At 44.6% G+C, this 17324-nt stretch overlaps 1 protein-coding gene across 1 annotated transcript in view; it reads left to right on the top strand.

The window, feature by feature from the left end:
- The first annotated feature begins 56 nt into the window (after positions 1 to 56).
- The window catches only part of LOC124268090 (3'-5' RNA helicase YTHDC2-like), a 48405-nt gene continuing 31137 nt past the window's right edge, over positions 57 to 17324 (top strand). The window contains exons 1-2 of the mRNA XM_046703109.1: positions 57 to 149; positions 16440 to 16621. Of these exons, the coding sequence (XP_046559065.1) occupies positions 58 to 149; positions 16440 to 16621 (274 nt within the window). The 5' untranslated portion in view covers position 57. The remainder of the gene's footprint in view (positions 150 to 16439; positions 16622 to 17324) is intronic.

The following is a 17324-nucleotide window of genomic DNA, read 5'->3' as shown; positions in this document are numbered from 1 at the left end:
TAATATTTGATCGTTTGGTAATATTGAACATACAAAGCTACCATATCAAATAAAAATATGGCGGCACGAGACAGATCCGGCCGTCCTCAAAATGGAAATTCCAGACACTATCAAGAGGCACCTGGTTCATACAATGCTGCATTTAATAGGTACAGTTTGGGTTTGGCATGATGACAAAGTTGGTGAAACTGCCATATGAACACATGATATTGTGGTGGAAAGGCGATCGATTCTGCTGAAGTTTTAGTTTGACAAGTCAAGTGTCGATGTTAGTTAGCTGATGGTGATTTTGTCAAATAGTTACGGTGTCTGTCCCTTCATGACATTGTGGAAAGATTAAGGACAACAATTATTTCTTGGGTATAAGATATTGTACAATGAATGAATCAGGATATTTATATGTTTTGACAGTTATTTGCCATCAATCTCTGCCTGCAAGTTGTGCAATGTCCTGGCCTTGGCTGGAATACGAGTTTGTTTATCATGTTTATATATATAGTTCAACTGACGATTATGACCTTATTCGGTTGCTTTTGTTCCCACATTATGGATATGTATATTAGTTCTCATTTATAATTCATTTAGTCCAGATAGTTACTTTGAAACCGAGCAGTGTCCATTATCTGCTGTCAGTGTCAAGAATAGCTCTTCTACAATCAGTTAACTCCAGTTACATATAATCTATATGTAGAACGTCATACTAGTGCTTCCAGATGCACTAGTATGATGTTCTATATTTATTACATACCCTGTTATCTTGCATTAATCTGTTAGGTCAGACCAATTTTATTTCTTGTTTTACAGATTTTTGTCATCTGAAAACCTAAAGGCTGGAAAATAAAAAATAAAAATCACTAGTCAAAATAAAAAATAAAAATCACTAGTCAAAATAATGGTCCTTTTAAATACTCATATTTTTGGCAATTTACGAAGATGGGGCAAAAAACAATCCCAAAATATTTTTTTTGTAAGTTTATATTTTTGTGCCAATAAAAATATGAGGATTTTATTTTTTGAACGGGGAAAATTAATTTTTCTGGCCTTACTTAATAAAACAAATCATAGCGTAGCGATACATATTTTCACGCCTCTCGATACTTCCACATTCAGGTTAGTTTGACATTAAGTATCACTCTGCACGTGGGTGGATCATGCAACTGACCTAGATCATACATTCCTCCACATGACGTGATGAATCAAGTCCCACTTTCACAACTTACCATAGGCAAAATAATGACACCATTCAGAGATTCTAATAAAATTCATTAATATTTTAATACACACAAACTTGTATGAAGGAAAGAACAAGCTCTTCGACTTTTATATCCGAGCCGAGCTTTGGAGAAAGTAGAAACAGGAGGGGTTCAATACAGAATCTCGGGTGCAATATGGAATTTGACCACATCATCCATATTGCACCCCTGTATTACTATCCTAAGTTTACATGGGTATATAGTAAAATGTAGAAAGTGAACTTTGAATAAGGTTTCCAGATCACAAACTAAAATTGATAATGATAAATTTTCCTTATATTTTGCTTATCTCCTTCCTCTATGCGAGTGGTAGTGGAACACTTGAATCCCTTGAAGTTACCGAACAGGACATAAAAGTTCACTCACCCACGAGTTGCCTTCCTTTTCCCACGCAAACAGTCATGTGACCTGCCATTCTTGTCCCTCTCTCCTTCATCGCCCAAGCAGATGGTTGGGTGAGCACTGGAGTCCCTTATATGGCACCATATCCTTTAATATTTAGATTCTTTTATCCAAATTAAGCTATGTATGATTTCTGGTTGTATTTAACTTTAATTGTATGCCAAAATTTTGAAAACATTATTCATATTTTGTCACTTTTTCTCATCATAATGTAGTTTGTTTACATTTGATGAAATCGTGATTGCAGATACCGGTTATTAGCGGCTGATCCTCACCCCCCAATGTCCATCATGTATTAATACATGTTCTTCCAGTTTGCGTTGCAGATATTGTATTAATTTACCAGATTGGCAATTTAATCGTTATTTGTCTTACGTTTTAAACGTGCCATGGATCGAGTGAAGAAATTATCTGAAGTCAATGGTGATAAATCTGGAGATAACGCCGGTAACTGTATGTTGTTAACTACTGCTGTAATTCATAATGCAGGTGAATTTCCGAGTACGTTCCATGGGCAGTCAGCTGTGGCTAGTGGGACTCAGCCGGGTCCAAGAAGAGATCTGCTTTTACTGAGTTGACGCCAGCGGCGAGTAAGAAAAAGATGTCCTCATCATCTGCGATGAAGAACAAGTCATTGTCATCTAGAACTTTGTCGAAGTCATCTTGTTCTAGTAAGTCAACGCATCAGAGGTCGTTAATGAAGACATAGTGCCTCCTGACGAAGCAGATGTTTATGATGAACTCCCCGATACTGCTACCTGAAGTACCAGTAAGATCATCGCCGCAGTATACCTCCACGGCGAGACGAATGTCCCCTGCAACCTCGGCAGCTGTTTATCTATTTGAAGTTCAGCCGTCAGCTACGCAGACGTCTGTCAACGTAGACAACAACAGCGTAGCATCATCGTAGTTACAGGTAGACACACTTGACGCCTCAGCGTTCTTGACCGCTACATCTACACCGCATCAGTTCCGGCCTACAATGCAGAACTTCGACCCAGGGGACTTCATGAGGCAGTTTACCACGCAGATGATGGCCTTGATGGAGGAGAGATTCGCCGAAGAGAGAGCTGCATGGCAGAATCCTACGATGACAGACAACGTTTGGCGAACCTCAGCCATGCGAGAACCTGTTCCTGCCTTGGAAGAAGGTTCGGCGAACGTCTTTGAGTCTACAAGAAGTTTGACGAACGTCCCTGAGTCTACAAAAGGTTTGGCGAACGTCCCTGTGTCTACAAGAGGTTAGGCGAACGTCCCAGAGTCTACTAGAGGTTTGGCGAACGTCCCTGTGTCTACAAGAGGTTAGGCGAACGTCCCAGAGTCTACTAGAGGTTCAGCGAACCCTCAACGTTTGAGAACATTAGATGAAGGAAGGTCCCCCTCGAGATCCAGTCGTTCTACATCAGGATCTTGCAGCTCCCGGAAGGAAGGTTCGCGGAATACAGGTTCGCAGAAGGAAGGTTCGGCGGACCCGGTACACTCTGAGAAAGAGGGTTACTTTGTTTTCTCAGAAACAGAGGTCACATCATGGATTGCTAACAGTCTGGACTTGGACTCCCCCTCCAAGGAATCGGATGCAGCATTCACTTACAAGATGCGGAATGATGACTTTGACACCCTCACGATTCCACCAATTGAACCGATCTCCAAGGTTTCTACTCCCCAGTTTTCCTAGTGCCCAAGAAGAATTCCAGGGAAAAGTTTCGTCTCATATACAACATGAGCATCTTCAACAGAGACTATCTAAGCAAACCGCCAGCGTTTCGCATGATACACTTACCGCAACTTCGGCACTTAATTCGTCCCAAAGATTACATGGCCAGCATAGATCTGCAAGATGCATATCTACACATTCCGATTCATCGCAATTCAAGGAAATATCTAAGATTTATCCTAGACGGGAAACACTACCAATGGAAAGTACTTCCCTTCGGAATCTCATCGGCCCCTTGGTTATTCACAAGAGTGACGAAGCCTATTGTCGTGATACCTACATCATCGCCAAGGTCTTCGCAGCGCATTTTACCTAGACGACGGGATACAAGTGGATCCAGATCCACAGCGCCTCAGACTACAGCTGAACTTTATAATCAAGTTACTAACACAACTAGGATGATTAGTAAATCTACTCAAGTCGGACCTAGAACCAACGCAAGATCTGCATTTTTAGGGATACGATTTCTAACAGCCCAGAATCGTGATAGTAGTCCCCGGAGGACAGATGGATCAAGATCCAACAGTTAATCCCACAAGCCTTTTTCTCTCCGCTACCACTACGACAGTGGCAAATTCTATTGGGACTACTCACTTCAGCCCAAGACTTGACAGTCAGAGGCAGGCTTCAATTACGTCCGTTACAAGTCCTCATCAATGCGCATCTCGAGGACCCTCTACCATTCAGTCTACCAGATCACGCCAAACCTCATCTACTCTGGTGGACCAAGAGATTGAATGTTTATGTAGCGCCTCCTTATTAGAGCCGGAATCGAAACACATCTGTACGTGACGCTGCCACTACAAGGTTGGGGAGCCCACCTTGCTTACACAAGACAGCCAGGCCTATGGAGCAAACAAGAGAGCAAATATCACATAAATCTGCTAGAGATGCAAGCAGTCATAAACGCCATAAATCACTGGAGCAACCTACTACAGAACACTCAGTTGATGATTCACACAGACAATTCGACAGTGGCGTTTTATGTGAACAAACAGGGCTCAACAAGGTCCCCGAAACTACTGTCCCTTTGTTTCCAACTATTCAACCTAATAGACAATCTAAACATACATGCCAGAGCTTGCCACATTCCAGGAGCAAAGAATGTATTAGCAGACGCTCTCTCTCGGCCACACCTACCGTCGCAGACAGAATGGATGCTCCACACACAGATATTCACTCAAATAATCATGGAAATGGGATCTCCACTAGTAGACCTATTCGCCACTCGATTCAACAAACAACTGACAACATTGGATCGCCAGTTCCAGACCCACTAGCATGGGCAACGGACGCACTAAGCATATCGTGGGAGGGACTCAACGCGTACGCTTTCCCGCCTCTAGCGTTAATCCCACAAGTCATACGGAAAATCAGCCTAACGCAGAGCCTCAATCTCATTTTGGTCACGCCCTACTGGCCAGCGAAAACATGGTTTCCAAATCTTATTCAAGAAATCGGTCAACCAATTCTACAACTTCCAGAACGCTCGAATCTATTGATACATCCACACACCAAACAAGTGCACGGGAAACCAGAAGTATTCCAACTTCACGCTTGATTGTATCAAGGCATGCCTGAATAAGAGAGGTTATTCAGCCAGAGCGCAAAAGCTGTCACGCTTTGCACTGCGACATTCTACTCAAGAACTTATAATGCATGACAAATGGCACAGTTTCACCATTTATGCTGCAAAGAAAGGATTTACAGCCAGATATGCTACCCATCCTCAAGTGGCGGACTATTTATGTTATCTACGACAAACTAAGAATCTAAAAGGCTCAACTTTGTCCACTTATCTTGCAGCATTAAGTTCTGTCATAACTATGAGAACGGGCGTCAAGTTAACAAAGACCCCAGAGTTACTCGCTTTGCTACGAGCGTTCCGATTGGAGGATCACAAGCGGAAGTTTCAAGCTCCAGCTTGGGATCTAAATATAGTGCTCCAACACCTCACTAGTGAGGGTTATGAACCGTTAGAATCTACATCGTTTGAATCACTGACCCAGAAAACTTTGTTCCTGCTAGCCCTTGCCACGGCTGCCAGGATGTCGGAGATTCACGCCTTGGATTACGAGAGAACACGCTTTGATGATATTCATAACATCGCACACCTGGGACTACGCTTGGATTTTATAGCTAAGAACCAATTGCCAGGTCAACCAGACAGATTATTCCACGTCCCAGCTCTCTCATCCATTCTTGGGCCTCAGGATACGATGGATCCATCACTATGTCCAGTAAGAGCACTGAAAATATATCTCCACCGATCCAAACAGAGGAGAGGAAAATTCAAGAGATTATTTATCCCTCTATCTACAGCTACGCAGACGGAAGTCTCACGTACCACTATCTCAATTTGGATCAGAACTGTCATACTACGTGCCTACAAGGCTGCAGGACTCGACCCTCCAAGAGCGGCTAATCCCCATGAAATTAGAGCACTAGCATCAACACTCGCTCTACACGGTAACTGCTCGTTGAATACCATAATGGAGGGCTGTTTCTGGAGATCCGATATGGTGTTTGCCAACCACTATCTGAGAGATATTACCACTAAGGACGTCTCAGGTATCCACTTCGGTCCCATGGTCCTCGCTCAACAGTTGACAGTTCCCAGGAGAAGATAAGTCAATCTTACAGATTTATACTTATCAGAGATCAGTACTAAATAGCTACATGCTATATATATATTTTGCTTAAGTTCAATCTATTATCTTAAGCTCAGTACTATGTTTATTATATCATATAATATATTAGCTTACAACTCTAGAAGTTTTGCTACTATATTTAGCTCAAGTTCATCATATCTTAAGCTCAGTAATATGGTCACATTTATATATACATTAGCTAACAAACTCTACGGAGTTAATTGCTATTATTTAGCTTAAGTTAAATTCTAATTTAAGCTCAGTACTATACTCATATAGCTTAAGTTTATACATGTCTTAAGCTTAGTACTTTGGTTACTGCATAAAAGTATATTAACTATAAACTCAAGGAGTTTATGCTATCACATTAACTACTTAAGTCTACGAGTCTTAAGTTTTGTACTAGGTTGTATATACTTTATTATAATATGTATATTGTAACAGTTATATTGTAATAACCCATATATGGCAACTGATAACTTAGCAGCAGGAATTCATCAGTTCAGTGCCTTTATGCAGTTCCCATAGGGTTTTTACAGTTTTTTACAATTCTAATCACTAATTATCCAAATCCAAAGTATTATATAATCCCACCTCCATAGCCGTTGGATTCTACAAGCAAAAAAGCATGAGTCAGGATAAGGAAAAATATGTAATTTTCTGAGTAAAATTGATATTTTATACTTATCCTGACTCATGAGGTAAGCCCTCCTGTCCTCCCCACATAACACTTTGGATTTCCCTGTAAATTCAAGTGTTGGGCTCGCTACAAAGGAGAGAGTGAGGCACATGGTGGGAGGTGGCGCCCTCGTTCCCGAGCTCACGAGGGGAAAGATAACTCAGGGTGAGTACTAATTAGTGATTTTACATTGAAGGGAACTTCAATTGGGAGATACAAGTGTTCCACTATGTTCGCAAAGAAGAAGAAGACAAGCAAAAAGCATGAGTCAGGATAAGTATAAAATATCAATTTTACTCAGAAAATTACATTTTTGTCGCTCATCCAGAAACAGGAGAGGCAACCCTGGGAGAGGGAGTGCTCCCAGAGGTTTCAGATGATCTAGACGTTGAAGATGGGGTTCGGAATGACAGGACGCTTCCACCCCCAGCCGTTCCTGTACAACCGTTGACAGTGGGTGGACGTCTACAAAGGTACTGGGAAAATTGGGGAATACTGGAGGACGACTACGTCTCACAAGTACTGCGAGAAGGCTACAGTGTGCAGCTGAAGGCCACACCACCACTGACCCTCGACACGGTAGTCTTCAACTACGCAGACAATCAGGCAGTAAAGTTAGAAGAAGCCATCAACTCTCTATTGGCCAAGAACGCTGTAGAAGTGATAGATCAACATCATCTGACGCCCGGCTTCTACTCTCCAATTATCTTAGTACCCAAGAAAAACTCCAAAGAGAAGTTCAGGTTGATTACATCATGAGAACATTCAACCAAGACTATCTACTGAAACCCGAGAGATTCAAAATGATTCACCTGCCTCAACTCAGACAGCTCGTCCATCCAGCAGAATACTTGGCCAGCATAGACCTACACGATGCATATCTACACATCCCGATTCATCCGGAATCAAGAAAATATTTAAGATTCCTGTTCAGAGGTCGTCAGTACCAATGGAGCGTCCTACCGTTTGGAATATCGTCGGTTCCGTGGCTATTCACACGAGTGACCAAACCCATCGTCAACTATCTACATCGTTGAGGTCTACGCAGTGCCTTCTACCTGGACGACGGGATACAAGTTCATCAAGAAGCCAATCAACTCCAATCAACGACAGCAGCTAGACTTCACCATCAAACTGCTCACACAACTGGGATGGCTAATAAAATGGATGAAGTCTGAGTTGGAGCCAAAGCAAGATCTTCAGTTTCTGGGAATAAGGTTCATCACAACACAGAATCGTACTGTAGTCCCAGAAGATCGTTGGGTCAAGGTCCAAGCCATGATTCCAGAAACAGTCATCTGTCCGTTACCACTACAAACATGGCAGCGTCTACTAGGTCTACTCACCTCAGCGCAGGACTTGACTCGCAGAGGAAGACTACAACTAAGTCCATTGCAGCGGTTCCTGGTAAAACATCTGGACAGCATGGACCTGATCTCGCTACCAATCAATCTCAAGACGTACTTATTATGGTGGACTCACAAGTCGAATGTCTGCGGAGGGACCTATTTACAAGAGCCGGTCTTTGGCACTCACCTCTACGTAGATGCATCACTACAAGGATGGGGAGCGCATCTCGACAACAAAGTGGCATCAGGGAAGTGGTCAAAACAAGAACAACATCTTCACATCAACCAGTTAGGATGAAGGCTGTGATCAATGCCTTACAACATTGGTCAAGCTCACTAATCAACAGAATGCTGATGACAACTCAACAGTGGCATTCTCTATTAATAGGCAGGGATCAACGAGATCACAAGCCTACTCCAGCTCACCTTCCAGTTGTTCAACATTGCAGACGTATCAAACATCTGGCTAAAGGCGTGTCACATACAGAGAGCCAAGAACGTACTAGCAGACGCTCTATCTCGCCCACTTCATCTGTCACCCACGGAATGGATGCTCCGCCCAGAGGCGTTTCGGTTCATCATAATGGAAATAGGATCTCCCTGCACAGACCTGTACGCCACAAGGTTCAACAAACTTCGTCTCACCAGTACCAGATCCTCAAGCCTGGGCAACAGACGCACTGAACATGTCATGGGAAGGACTAAACGCATACGCGTTCCCGCTTCCGGTTCTACTACCTCAAGTACTACTGAAGATCAAGCAGACCCAAGTGCTACAACTGACTTTGGTCGCGCCCTATTGGCCAGTGAGAGTCTGGTTCCCAGATCTAGTACAAGAACTTGGAAGTCCAACCCTGAAACCACCAGAATGGCCAAACCTACTCATACATCCGCACACCAAGCAAGTTCACAGCAACCCACTAATGTTCCACAGGGTTTTACATAGCTCTTCGAAAATGATAGTCCTGGGGACTCAGGGCATATGTATTCTGAGAGTCCATTTCCAAAATTGGGATTCCTTTAATTTGCATGCAATCATTGATCATGGATGCTTCCCATTCGATAATGATTATGTTATAATATGTGTTACTTTCAATGTCATTAGAATTATGATTGTAAACAGAATGTTTTTATTTTAATATGGGATATCATTACAAACTCAGAAAGTTCTTTCCCAGAAAAAAATTATATTGCGTCCACAAGGACGCACAGGATTTTAGTTTAGGGGGTACTTCATCAAATTTCTGCATCAAATACGCAGGAATCACGCGTCCAGTAAAACCCTGGTTCCAGTTACACTTATGGATCGTATCAAAACTTGCTTGAAGAAAAGAGGATACTCCGTCAGAGCAGCGAAAGCAGTAACTTTAGCAGATCAACTCGCAATTTGTACGACGACAAATGGCAGAGATTTGAACAATATGCAGTAAGGCACGGTTTCACAGCAATGAAAGCAACTCATCCTCAAGTGACGGAATATTTATGTCACCTTAGACATACAAGACGATTGAAAGGTACGACATTATCTACATACCTGGCAGCCATCAGTACAGTCGTCACAATGAAAACAGGCATTGAACTGACGAAAGTGCCAGAACTACTTGCTCTACTATGATCTTTTAAACTGGAAGACCAGCAAAAGAAATTCAGAGCACCGGCCTGGGATCTGAATGTAATTCTACAACATCTCATGAGTGATGCCTACGAACCTCTAGAGCAAACTACCTTCGAGCTACTCACACAGGAAACTCTGTTCCTCCTCGCCTTGGCCACGGCAGCTCGGAGGTCTGAAATATTTGCGCTGCACTTTGGACGAATTAGATTTGACAAGGGAGACCGTGCTGCAGTACATCTGGGACTTTATTGCAAAGAATCAGTTACCTGGCCAACCAGACAGACATTTCCACGTCCCAGCCCTATCTACGATTCTCGGATCAGAGGACACCCAGGACTTATCCTTGTGTCCTGTCAGAGCCCTGAAAATATATCTTCAAAAGACTAAAACAAGGAGAAGAAAATTCAAGCGCCTATTCACCCCCTTGTCACCAGAGATGTTTACAGAAGTCTCAAGAACGACAATATCATTTTGGATGAGAGCTGTTATACTGAGGGCCTATAAAGCAGCAGGACTAGAACCTCCAAGAGCTTCCAATCCACACGAAGTCAGAGCACTCTTGCTCTGCACGGAAACTGCTCGATATCATCAATAATGGGGGGCTGCTTTTGGAAGTTAGACGCGGTGTTTGGCAACCATTACATCAGAGACATAGCCACCGAATACGTCTCCGGCATTCACCAGTTTGGGCCATTTGTTGCAGCACAACAACTAACGGTTCCACAAAGGCGCTGAGTTGGAAATCTCACCCTTTATCACGTTGACTTGTTTATAACCCTCACTCTGAAGAGGTGGGCGTTTGAAAGTCCATGCACACGTCTAAGACCAGACTAGCATGAGTGATTAAGACTCTGAATGGGTAACGATGTTACCTGTACATTAACGGGTCGCAACTCATTTATGGTAACGATCTTTCATAATCTATGGGTTGTTATAGATAACTAGTAATAAGAAGATACTAGTATATCTAAAATCCACATGAATCTGAGAGATTCACTTGTCTTAGAGAAGTATGACAAGATGTGGTCCTCCCGAGTTGACAACGGAAGTTGGAAGAATAGGATCTACTGTTACGTAGTTCCCTGGGTGGGGTGGGGGGTGCGTAACAGTATCTAAGGTCAGCGGATGAATCCACAAAGTGGAGTTGGATTCTATAAGCAAATTATGGGTCAGGATAAGGAAAATTATGTAATTTTTTAAAGTAAAATTGATATTTTATACTTATCCTGACTCATGAGGTCAAGCCCTCCCAACCTCCCCGCTGAAGACACTTCGGGTTTCACAGTAAACTCAGGTGCTTGGGCTTATTCAGGAAAGAGTGACTAGCATGGTAAGTCACATGACTGTTTGTGTGGGAAAAGGGAGGCAACTCGTGGGTGAGTGAACTTTTATGTCCTTTTGGGAACTTCAAGGGATTCAAGTGTTCCACTACCACTCGTATAGAGGAAGGAGATAAGCAAAATGTCATGAGTCAGGATAAGTATAAAATATCAATTTTACTTAAATAATTACATTTCTAAGCAGCTCTCTGAGTATCTTGAAGTATATCGATTTTAACATGTTGAATATGGCAGTAATTTATTTACATTTGCAGTAGTCCTTGGTCAAATATTGTCTTCTGAAATGCCAAAGTTATAAATACCCCATCTTGATTCAAACTAGGAGTCATGATAACAGTATCTCTCTTTAAAAAATTGTGTACATGTATACCCAGATATTTGCATGCTTGTACCAAGTGATCTTCAAATACATATGATTCTTAATGTATTTATGATTAGTTTTTTGTGATCGGACATTTGCTGACCCTCGTAAAACATATACAAATTCTTTATGTAACATTTCCACAACAGAGCTATGATATCCAGGTAACTCCATTAGGCTGATTAGGTGTGCCCAATATGACCAGTTCCAGGAGTGGGACTGGTTGTGAACAAAACATATTACATGTTTTCAATTCTTCTATTTACTTCCATTTATTACGATTGTCATCACTTGGCTGATCTACCGGATGTGTTGGTAGTGCTCTTCTGATCCACACTTTTGATCATCTATATATTCTTTTTCATAGAGATCGTCCATATATGCATTTTCTGCGGCTGAAAATGTCATGTGACAGTTGTATCAATGTTTTAATAAAAATATTGTACAATAAATAAAAATCTTTTTTATCTATTATACGGCCCCCATCACGTGGAGTTACCTCCCTGCTACGCATGCGCAGCCAACCAGGTAAGCACCTAGGTCCGTATAATCATTCCTTCTGCTGTCACTCTAGCGTTCACACGTATTTACCCAAGAGTTACTAGCTGATTTACTTCTTGTAGAAGAATGTCTGAGTCTTCAACAACTGTATGTATGGTCTTTATTCGTTTTGAGAAATGTTTAATGGACTTTGCAGTCTGTTATTTCTCATTTATGTGACTGTATTAAACTTTTACGCTTTCCCGTGGTTTACGCACGTGTTTCTATTCCATGGCGGGAAGTTTAGCGTGCTACGTGGTTGAAATATTGCGTTATTAACCAAGTATTTTATGTCACGTTGTCGCATTCATGTAATTTTCAATGTTTTGTACGTGTATATTTATGATGCCGTTAGCCATATGCTTGTGTGTTTGCTTTCAGGCGTTTACAGGGTGTGCTGCCTGCGGGCAAAATATTCCCCGTTCTGATAAGCATGACAAATGCTTATGCTGCCTGGAGAAGGCAGGGCATAACCCTGACATCTGTGAGCTGTGCATGGGCTTCTCCCCCGGGCCCAGAAGAGACGGGCGGCTGACTTCCATTTTTACAAGGAATTGCATGAGGCGGGAAGGGACTTGACCCAGGAGGTGCCCCGTCAAAGGCCAAAAAGGCTAAGCAAACTAACTCTAAGTCTATTTCGTATAGGTCGCACTCTCTGTCTCCCTCCAGTGGTTTTGATATGTCACTTATCACACAATTGTTTCAGCAGCATATGGACTCCGTGAAGTCCCTCGTTCACGAGTTGGTTGGAGGTCTCTGGCAGGAGGTCCTCGCCCACTCTGATCGGGGGACCAAGAGTCCGGGGATGGGATCGCCGAGCTTGGCTCTATCCCTCGGCCTGGAGGCGTCTGTCGATCCTTTGCCTTTGGCTTCGGGTCCGGATGCCTCGGCTGCCCCGGAGGGGAAGGGTTCGCTCCCAGTCCCTCTCTCGGTGTTGGCACAGGGTCCATTGAGGATTTCTGCGGTTCCAGTCCCTGCGCCACCCTGCCCCATGAGAGCGGAGGAGCCGGTTCTGCCCGGCCTTCCTCCCGCGTCTCGGGACCGGGTTTCGAGTGTTGTGTCGGTGGCCGGAGCTGAGAGTTCCTTCGGCTCTTCCCTTCCCGTGGTGTCTGTGGCTTGACTCCTCTTCACGTGGAGATCCGAATTCTGACTCGGGCTCGGGTGCCGAGTCTATGGAGGTTGGGGAGGTCAAGGAGTCGGAGGGTACTTTCCCTTTTTCGTCGGCTCTCCGGGAGGTTAGGCAACGTATTGCCGAGTATATTCCCCAAGCCGCGGTGCCGACATGTCGCTCGGACTCGACTGAGTTCCGCCTGCCGGTTGAGGCGTTTGCCCCTAGGCAGCCCTCTCAGACACAGCTCCGTATCTGGCCTTCCCTGGTGCAGGACGTGATGGATCCCTTCCTGGTTGGTTCTCACCTCCGGTTCGATCTACCCGAACTCGTTAAGAGGTATCAGCTGGGGGATGATTCTCTGTTCTTTGTGCCGGTGGTTGACGAGTGCATGTTTACTTCGGTCACCGGGAGGCTCAGCTTCCTCAGGTGCAGCCCGGTTAGTACCACCATTGGGCTGAGCAAAAACACACACACACACACACACACACACACACACACACACACACACACACACACACACACACACACACACACACACACACACACACACACACACACACACACACACACACACACACACACACACACACACACACACGAGGAAGTTTACCGGAATGCCATGCAGCAGGTGCGGGTCGTGGTCCACGCCAACTATCCGAAGTACAGGCCCACCTGACGCGAGACTCGTTACAGTCTGCCGCGTCTACGGTGACGTGCGCAGTCATGCGGATGCGCAAGCTGTGGCTGTGTACATCCCGTTATTCGGCAGCAACACTTTGCGACCATGCTGGTCCGTCTGTTTCAGCTGGGAGCAAAGTTGTTTCCGGGCGCACAGCAGGTCATTCGGGAGGCTGCTGCAGCAGCTACCTCCTTCAAGGACTCTAAGGCCTTGTTGGAGCAACCGCGGGCTTCTCGCTCCGCGCTCCTGTAGCAGGTTCTTCCTCCGGGTGCAAAGCCTATGCCCGAGACTGCTGGCTGGCTTCGGCCACTGGGTAGAGGTAGGAGGAGGAGCCGTCCCACCAAAGGTAAGGGCAAGGAGCAGGCCTCTTCGTCTGGCTCCCAGCAGCCTATTCGCAGTCGCAGAGTTATCTCCCAGTTGTACGGATCGTTCCAGGTGGATCTGTTTTCGTCCGGCGGGACAATTCAGATACCCGTGTTCTGCTCTCGAATACCAGACCAGAGGGCGTTGGCTTCCGACGCCTTCCTGCTGGATTGGATGGGCAAAGTGCTGTGGGCGTTTCCGCCTCTACCACTCATTCCCCGGGTCCCCTCCCAGCTGTCCACCCAGCCAGCTCGGCTACTTGTGCTACTGGCACCACTTTGGCCGTCACAGAGCTGGTTTCCGATAATTCTCAGGTTTCTGGCTCAGCCTCCTGTTCTATTATACCTCTGCGACCGGACATTCTCACTTAGAACGGTGTGCCACACCCCAATCCAAGGATTCAGTGGTGGCTTGGCCTCTGTCAGGTCTAGCCTCGAGGCACACGAATTCCTGCAGCAGTTGCAGACACAATTGTGGCTTCGAGGCGGGATTCGACAAACGTTCAGTATTAGGATAGGTGGTCCCGCTATGCGCTCTGGTGTTCAGATAAGGGGATTACAGATCCCTTTACTGCAGATTTGGTCCGAGTATTGGAGTTTCTGCAAGCTCGTTTGGAAGAAGGCTTGGCGGCTTCGACCATTCATGGCTACTCCACCACTATTTTCACTTTTCACACCCCTGTCGATGGTGCTCTTATGGGGCAGCACCCTCTTCTGCAGCGCTTTTTAGCTGGCGTGGATCGGGTTCGACCTGCTCTCAGGCGTACCAGCCCACCTTGGTATTTGTCAATCGTGCTTGATTGGCTGTCCGGTCCTACCTTCTCACGTCTATAGGCTATTTCCATTCAGTTGTTAACATGGAAGGCCGTATTTCTGGTGGCGGTAACATCTGGGCGAAGGGTTGGCGACTTACATGCTATGTCAGCAGACCCGGCGCTGACTGTGTTCCATCCAGATCGTGTCAGCATTCGCCTCCTGGATACTTACCTTCCGAAGATCGATCACGTTTTCCATGTAACAGCTCCTATCAAACTTCCTACTCTTACCCAGCCTTCCACATCGGGGACCTCTGCAATGAGCTCTCACCCGTTGGATGTCCGTAAGACCCTCAACGTCTATATCAAACGAACACAAGGGATCCATACGGGTACCCATCTGCTCTGCTGTTACGGTGGCGGGAAGGCTGGGATGCCGGCTAGCAAACAGACCCTATCTCGCTGGCTTGTATCGGCCATTTGTAGTGCTTATCAGGCTAAGGGCAAGCCCCCCGCTTAGGGGTTGAAGGCTCACTCGGTCAGGGCAGTGGCCACTTCAAAGGCTTTTGCATCGGTACTGCCCATTGAAGAGATATGCTTTGTCGCTATTTGGAGCAGGCCTAGCACTTTTATAAGGCACTATCAGCTTGATACACATTCACGTGATCGAGCGTGTTTTGGCCGTTCTGTTCTCTCCAGTGGACAGTGTCCTGCCACCCTGACTGACTGAGTCTTGGTTATCTGGACAGTTGACGCTGTTGTCAATTGTGAATAATTGATATATCCGCTGTTGACATATGTAACTACTTTTCGATTTCTCTCATGAGATACTGGTCGGTTGTACGTTGGTTTTCCCCCTTACGGTGCTCTTTATAGATTCACGATGTGGGCTGGTTTTTTTACTTCGCACTGTGTGCGAACTGTGAGGTCGGGTCTCAGTACGTTCCTCCCTGTTGGTTACCCTCCCATCATGCCTCTCGCGGAAGCTTCGGGACGCGTGACAGGTGAGTGTTCTGGTGTCAGTTACTTTCTCAAGAACGATCGCTATTTATTTGTACTCTGACTGAATTCCCTCCTCCTAGCCTCCGGTCTTTGGGAGTCTGAGTTAATGCATATATGTACCCCATAGGACGATCTCTATGAAAAAGAATTAGCTAAACCTGTAGAGGTTTCCAATTCTTTGAAGAGAGTCGTCCTTGGGGTAGGGCCACCCACCTCCCCGCACTTCTGTTCACTGATTTATTCAGCAGAAGGAATGATGATACGGGCCTAGGTGCTTACCTGGTTGGCTGTGCATGTGTAGCAGGGAGGTAACTCCAGGTGGTGGGGGCTATATAATAGATAAAAAATATTTTTATTTATTGTACAATATTTTTATTAAAACATTGATACAACTGTCACATGACATTTTCAGCTGCAGAAAATGCATATATGTACCCCAAGGACGACTCTCTTCAAAGAATTGGAAACCTCTACAGGGTTAGCTCAATTTTTTTGGTGGGTTGATCTGTTGATGTATCTTAAGTGTCTCAAGGTTTCATGAACTGAAAGTTGTAGATATGCTAATGTTTGAAATTCCAACATATCTGAGTTGTAGATGTCATTGGTTGTTCTTTCATTATTTTCAGGGGGTCATTTCAGCGACTGGACACCTCCTCCCCCCGTCCCAGCAGCGTTGGTAGTGTGCAGAGTGTTCAGGGCCTGTCAACCCGGGGACCTCGTCCAAACCAACCGATATGTATCGGCGAGGAAGTCAGAATTGGCATACACTTGACAGTTGAACGATTTAAACTCAGTGAAAACCAAAAAGGTGAAAAAGATTTCAATGTCATTCAGTCCTAAGATGTCACATTGATAAATGAGTACTGCTGATGTCGTCACTTGGTTAATCATTCTTATTGACATTCAGGTCTTGCCATGAGTCCATAGGGATGCAGTCAGCAGTAACCATAGTAACAGAGATGTTTCTAGGGATGTAACAATATGTGTAGGAACTGGTTAAGTGCAGTACATTTTCAAGATGTTATTGTTTAGTGGTTGTTGTTATTTTCTTTCATGCAACACACATCTAACTTTCCTAATCACATTTTAACATGTAGAATACAAAATACAAAGTGGGAATGCAATAGAGTAGTATACTTAATTTTCCAAATTAAGCCTTTGTTTAGTCCCTAATCCTGTTCCGCTATTGTGTATACTACTCGCGGATGTGCATGCAAAATTTCACGAAAATCGGTGTAATAGTTTCTGAAATATTGACTTTTGAGTGAGCATGAGGTTGTAGAAACTCATGGTGCCCTACAGATTTAAGGCTCCTATAGTAATGTACAGCTAGCTGGTTTAGCAAAATGTCCGCTGCGGTTGCAACCCCACAAGGGAGAAATAAATGAGTTTCACAGTTCAGAAATGTCACAGTTCAGAGTTGTTGTTTTCCAAGGTTGAGTGAAAAAAAATGAGTCTGGGGAGGGATTCGAACACTAAAAGTCTTACTCTGAAGTCCCGCACGTTCCCTT

This window comes from Haliotis rubra, unplaced genomic scaffold (genome assembly GCF_003918875.1).
Source record: "Haliotis rubra isolate DU_JTF1 unplaced genomic scaffold, ASM391887v1 Scf136, whole genome shotgun sequence".
In the NCBI taxonomy this organism is placed as follows: domain Eukaryota; kingdom Metazoa; phylum Mollusca; class Gastropoda; order Lepetellida; family Haliotidae; genus Haliotis; species Haliotis rubra.
Note: the sequence above shows the minus strand (reverse complement) of the source record. Positions and strands in the feature narration are given on the sequence as shown.